Source organism: Arachis ipaensis, chromosome B05 (genome assembly GCF_000816755.2).
Source record: "Arachis ipaensis cultivar K30076 chromosome B05, Araip1.1, whole genome shotgun sequence".
NCBI classification, from domain to species: domain Eukaryota; kingdom Viridiplantae; phylum Streptophyta; class Magnoliopsida; order Fabales; family Fabaceae; genus Arachis; species Arachis ipaensis.
In genome coordinates, this window is record NC_029789.2 from 46,324,272 (window position 1) to 46,330,339 (window position 6,068).

General features: G+C 37.5%; 1 protein-coding gene across 1 annotated transcript; it reads right to left on the minus strand.

Moving 5' to 3' along the window:
- Positions 4,442-5,378, minus strand: LOC107641851 (probable methyltransferase PMT2). Its single transcript, XM_016345276.2, has 3 exons — positions 5,218-5,378; positions 5,005-5,082; positions 4,442-4,765 (listed from the first exon to the last, which is right to left on the minus strand). The coding sequence occupies exons 1-3, from the start codon at positions 5,361-5,363 to the stop codon at positions 4,534-4,536; spliced, it is 456 nt and encodes a 151-aa protein (XP_016200762.1). The 5' UTR covers positions 5,364-5,378; the 3' UTR covers positions 4,442-4,533.

The following is a 6,068-nucleotide window of genomic DNA, read 5'->3' on the forward strand; positions in this document are numbered from 1 at the left end:
TATTCCAATGCGAAAAGTAATAAAAATAAAATCCTAAGAACTATGAATGTATAGAGAGAAAACCTAGAGGAGGAGTAAAACTAGATCTAAAACTCCGAATTGTTTGTAATGAATTGTTGTTTTTGTTTCTGCATGTTCCTTGGCTCTAGTCTGCTTTTCTGGGCCGAAAATTGGGTCAAAACAGGGCCCAAAATCGCCCCCAGCAAATTCTGCAGATCGCGCATGTCACGCGATCGCGTCATTCATGCGGACGCGTCATTCGGCGTTTTGCCTTGCCACGCGTGCGCGTCGTCCATGCCTCCGCGTCACTTGTGCAGTTCCAATCCGTGCGGTCGCGTGAGCCATGCGTCCGCGTCACTGGAATTTCCTCTATGTTGCGCGGTCGCGTGAGCCATGCCTCTGCGTCATTTCTCGCTGGTCATCTCCTCAATTTCTTGTGTTCCTTCCATTTTTGTAAGCTTCCTTTCCAATCTCCAAGTCATTCATGCCCTATAAAGCCTGAAACACTTAACACACAGATCACGGCATCTAATGGAATGAAGGAGAATTAAAATACATAATTAAAAGTCTTTAGGAAGAAAATATTCAATCATGTAATAATTTTAGGAAGGAAATATAAATGCATGCCAATCATACGAATAAGTGGGTAAAGAATTGATAAAACCATATAATTAAGCACAATATAAACCATAAAATAGTAGTTTATCAACCTCCCCACACTTAAACATTAGCATGTCCTCATGCTTAGTTGAAAGAGATAAAATAAATGAGTAGGAACATGTAAAACTCATGTAATGCAATGAAACCTATATATATGAATGCAACTATATGATTCTTGCTTACTTGATCAAAAGTAAATAGGTTCTTCAAGACAATCACAAATCAAACTTCACTAATTCAATTCTTATACAGTAAGAATAGATAAAAAAATGCAAGAAGGTAGCTCATGAAAGCAGGGAACATAGAATTTTAAGCATTGAACCCTCACTGATGATGTATGTACACTCTAATCTCTCTAGTGTATAGGGCAATCACTCTATCCTTCTCTAATCATGCTTTCTAATTTTTGTTCTTCACCTAACCAATCAACAACATTTAATATATTAATGCAAACATCATGAGGTCTTTTCAAGGTTGTAATGGGGCCAAGGTAAGGGTAAGGATACATATATGGCTAAGTAAGCTTATAAATTGAATCTTTAATTAACCCAAGCTTCAACCTAACATATATATTCTATATAACTTAAATTCACACCCAGCTACCCAAAATTTCTCTTTCACATTCCATACTCATGTATCAACTTTTTATTTTAATTTTATCATACATGCATTGATCTTTGAATTCTTAACTTAGCATTGGGGTAATTTTGTCCCCTTAATTATTTATTGAATATTTTTGGATTTTTTTTTCAACATAAACTAAAAATAAACATAGCTAATCAATGCACATAGATTTTTAATTCTTATAGTTTCACATGAGTAGGTACCCAAATTTCCATTGTATTATCATGACATATTCCCTTATTATCTTTTGTTCCCACAATTTTCCATACTTAATTAACACACACAATTCTATCTTAAGCTAACCAAAGATTAAATTGGGGGTATAAAATTGTTTTTCCACTTAAGGCTAGTAATGTGATAAAATACAGAACAAATGGGATTTAAAGGCTCAAAGTGGCTAACAAAGGTAATTGAAAGGGTAGGCTTAATTTGGATAAGTGAGTTTAAACAAGTAATGGCCTCAATCATATGCAAACATATAAATATATTAAACATTGGACATATAGGATGAAACAAAATGTTGATTACAATCATATAGAAGTAAACACACAAGAATAAAATAATTATGGTTAAATAATGTAACCATGCATTTGGGCTCAAATCTCACAGGTTGTGTGTTCTTTAGCTCAAAAATCATGTTCCAAATACAACTTCAAGCAATTTTAACATAAAAGTTTTGATTAAAATTAGTGAAATTTTGTTCTAAAGATAGGGTCTTAGAAGAAACTTATTGTCTTTTCAATCAAGTAGAACATGCATGCAACTAATCTATTACTATGTAATTTATCCTATTCTACAAAAGAAAAACTAACTAAATATCCTAATTTATTGGTGTTAGGGAAGAGAAATTACTTCCGGAAGTCAGGTACTGACCGACCTCCCCACACTTAAGGCTTTGCACCATCCTCGGTGCCATCTGTCAGGAACAAGGGTGGGCTGGTAGCAATATCTCCACAGTCGGGACCGTCATGGCTCCCTGTGCTGGTAAAGGAAGTGGAGTCCTGGGTGTCTGAGTCCTTGAATTTTCCCATAATCAGCTCCTTAAGGTATGTGAATCGGCGCTTGTTATGGCGCTCTCTTAGCTTAGTCTTCTGTTCCTGCCGATCCAACTTTTCAAGTATCTAATGGAGCAGTTGGGTTGTTGTAGGTGCTTGTGGTGCGGAAGGAGGAATGTCCTCAGCCGGTTCGGTAGGTTGGCTAGTAGTGGTTGCTGGAAGTCTAATATATTTTCCGTTAGGGACGTACTGATCATCCCGTGGAAGCATGGCTTTGGTGTCCCCAGCTCTGTAGGCGACTCCGGCTGCTGAGACGAGATCTGAGACCAAGGTGGGAAAAGGTAAGTTGCCCGCAATCTGTACGTGTCCCATGGCATTCCGGATGTGTCTTGGTACATTCAGAGGCTGGTCTGTAAGGATGCACCATAGTAGAACGGCCATGTCTGCAGTGAAGGAGTGATGCACGGAAAACTTGTCTCGCAACAAATCTCCCTTCGGCAAGTGTACCGAATTTGTCGTCAAGTAAAAACTCACAATAGAGTGAGGTCGAATCCCACAGGGATTGATTGATCAAGCAACTTTAGTTAGAAGAATGTTCTAGTTGAGCGAATCCAGAATTTGGGTTGAGAGTTGCAGAAAATAAAATAGTGGGAATGTAAATAACAAAAAAGTAAATGCTAGAATTAAAGGACTGGAAGTAAATGACTGAAAATAAATTGCAGAATTGTAAATGGGAATGGGGGATTTGCTCATAAAAGTAAATGGCAGAAATTAAAGAGAATGGGTAAGATCAGAGATAGGGAGTTCATTGGGCTTAGGAGATGTTGCAATTCTCCGGATCAAGTTCATTTTCATCTATTCCTCAATCAATGCACTCATTGATCTCCTTGGCAATCTTAATTGATTGAATTACAATTTCTTGCAATTCAATCTCTCAAGTCTTGATCAATAGCCAATTCCTTGGTCAATTGCTCATGAGAAGAGATGAAGTATGGTCACTGATTATACCACATGCATTTCCCAAATCAAGTATTGAGAGGGTTATAGTCACATACCCATCCAAACCCAATTTGGTCCAGCATGAGAAAGCATTTCTAGCTTGATCTCTTCATTCCTCTTTCAAGGTTGAAAAGAGATCCAAGTTTGAATAGCTTCTTTTCCAAGATAACTACTCAATTGGATGAAGATCGAAAGCTTTCAAGTAAAATCAAGAGAAAAGATAGAAGAAGAATAATGAAAATTAGTATTGATCCATCAAATTACAACAGAGCTCCCTAACCCAATGAAAGGGGTTTAGTTGTTCATATTTCTTGAAAATGAAAACAAAGATGGAGAATACATCATAAAACTAGAAAATGCAGAGAAAGTAAAATACAGAGAGTAGTTCTCTTTTTCCAACCTCCAGAACTCTTTCAACAATTCAAAGCTACTCCTATATATACTACTTCTCTCAGCTTCTAGTTGGCTCTTCAAGTCTTGGGCCTTTGGATCTTGAGTTTGAAGCAGTTCTCTTCTTCATTTGGGCTTGGCTTTACTTGCAGAGAGAAAATGTGAAGTGGGCAGAGACTTTAGCTCAGGACGTTAGGGGTGTTATCCATCCCCAACGTTAGTGACAATGTTGAGTGTCACTAACGTTGGCCATTCTTTCACTCATCAACGTTAGCTTCCACGTTAACTAAGTTAACGTGGAAGTTAACGTGGCTCCTTGGGGGGTTGTGTGGTTGCTTCTAACGTTAGTGACAATGTTGGGTGTCACTAACGTTGTCGACCATGCTTGCTTCTTACGTTACACTACAAGAAAAACACCCATTCAGGTACACTTGAAAAGTGTAGCCAAAAGTGAAAAAAAATGATGCCTTAGGCTACAGCTACGCTTTTTGGGCTACGGCTACGCTTTTTGGGGTGATTCCTATTCGGCCGTTGCCTATTCTCAAAGGCTACGCTTTTCTGCACCAAGGGCTACGCTTTTGGCATTTGGGAATAGGCTACGCTTTTCAAGTGATGCTGTCCAAGACCAAAGGCTACACTTTTCAGCTTTCATTTTTCCAGAATAGGCTACGCTTTTCAACGCTACTGCATCACTTGTAAAGCGTAGCCACATTGTATACCATAGCTACTTTTTATAAGCGTAGCCTTAGGTCCCTCTTTTTTTTTGTATACTTTCATAACAAAGCCACTGTCAAAGGCTTCAGTTCAAACAGAAAGGTGCTGGAAGCTTAAGGGCACGCTTGTAATTTAACTTGGTCTTCAGTGATTATTGTGTAGAAGTGGAATTTCCATCAACAACCCAATACTGCTTTACAGCAATTAGTATCTTCTCAGGAACAAGAGGACCATCTTCATGGTCAACCATTTTGGTATCCCATCTCATTCCTGCAACTATTTTCTTTACCTTTATTAAGGTATCGACTTTATCGCGGAATATGACGGCGCCTTCTGGCCGCAAGATCCGGTTCATCTCCAGAAGAATGTCTTCTGCATTACATCTGCATTTCATCAAACAAATATGCTTGAGGCTTACGAATGGACGCAAAAAGAGGAAAATCAGAACCAAGTAATTGATCAAAACATTCAGAAAACTCTATTTTTTGAACCTTATGATCAAGAGTCATCTTTGAAGGTCATATAAGGAAAACTATAATTGCAAGATAAGAAGATGCAGGAGAGGATTTAGAATTGAATTAGATAATTAGTTGAATAGTGGTTTGACCAAATAAACACTTACTTATCCTTGTACAGACTAAAGAGGCCATTGGCATGAATGAGATCATATGTCGTTGGATATGTTGAAAAGGCTTCACACCTGAATTTGAAAAATACAAACATAAATAAGGAATCCAACTAATAGTATAAGATTCGTACAGCTACATCATATATTTCAACATTAAACGAAAAGATGCCATAAATATAACCCAAGAAAGAAGCTAGAAAGCGATACCAATCATGATAAATGCCAATCAAGCCGCGCTCATATATGACCCCCAGGGTACTTTTCTCAGCTGTGGTAGGCACAACGTTCATGACCCATAACTTAGGAGATTGAATAGCTGCAGCAAAACTACCCAACCCAGCATTCATATCCATAATGTTTCGATATCTTCCGGTATCCAATATTCTATTAATTTTCTTGTCATTGAAGCAAATTAGTTCCACTCTTCTTGTCATACAATATTGTTCACGAAATAGTCTGATTCCAGCAGCCAAAACACAAACATTTGTGGATTAGAGATTCTTACTAATTAAAGTAATTTACCCATCAATATATAATATTAAATTACAATGTGTCAAACTTTCAAAGTTGACTCTTTGTACTACTAAAGTACTTGTTTTCTATTTTCTTTCTTTTCCTTTTGAATTCAGGCATTATCATATTGAAATTGGTACAGTAGCTCAGTAGCACATGTTTGAAAGTGCCATTTGAAACTTGAAGTAGATTCACAAAAACCAGGACTGAGAATTATTAGATAAACATTACCAATCAAGAATACATAACACAACATAAGGAACCAAAAAAAGATAAACATTACCAGACACTTAAGATCGATAACACGACATAAGATCTTCGACGGAAGATCGTATTTGAGAGAGAGAGAGAGAGAGAGAGAGAGAGACTACCTGGCACCAGGGAAAAGAGGACGAAGAGAGAACAGTTCAGCCATTATAGCGCCCACTGCCCACATGTCTAAATGAGTGACAGAAAATTCAGTAAATAAAATGGTACTTATAAACTGCACAACACACAACTGAACAATTTACATACAAAAGTTGAAAGCACTTACCACCATGTGG

Excerpts from the sequence above, each read along its gene's own strand:
- LOC107641851 (XM_016345276.2), bottom strand. The coding sequence starts at position 5,363 with ATGGATATGAATGCTGGGTTGGGTAGTTTTGCTGCAGCTATTCAATCT. Across the intron at positions 5,083-5,217 it reads ATTGGCATTTATCATGATTG|GTGTGAAGCCTTTTCAACAT; the intron begins GTATCGCTTTCT and ends TTTCAAATTCAG. Across the intron at positions 4,766-5,004 it reads TTTAGTCTGTACAAGGATAA|ATGTAATGCAGAAGACATTC; the intron begins GTAAGTGTTTAT and ends GATGAAATGCAG.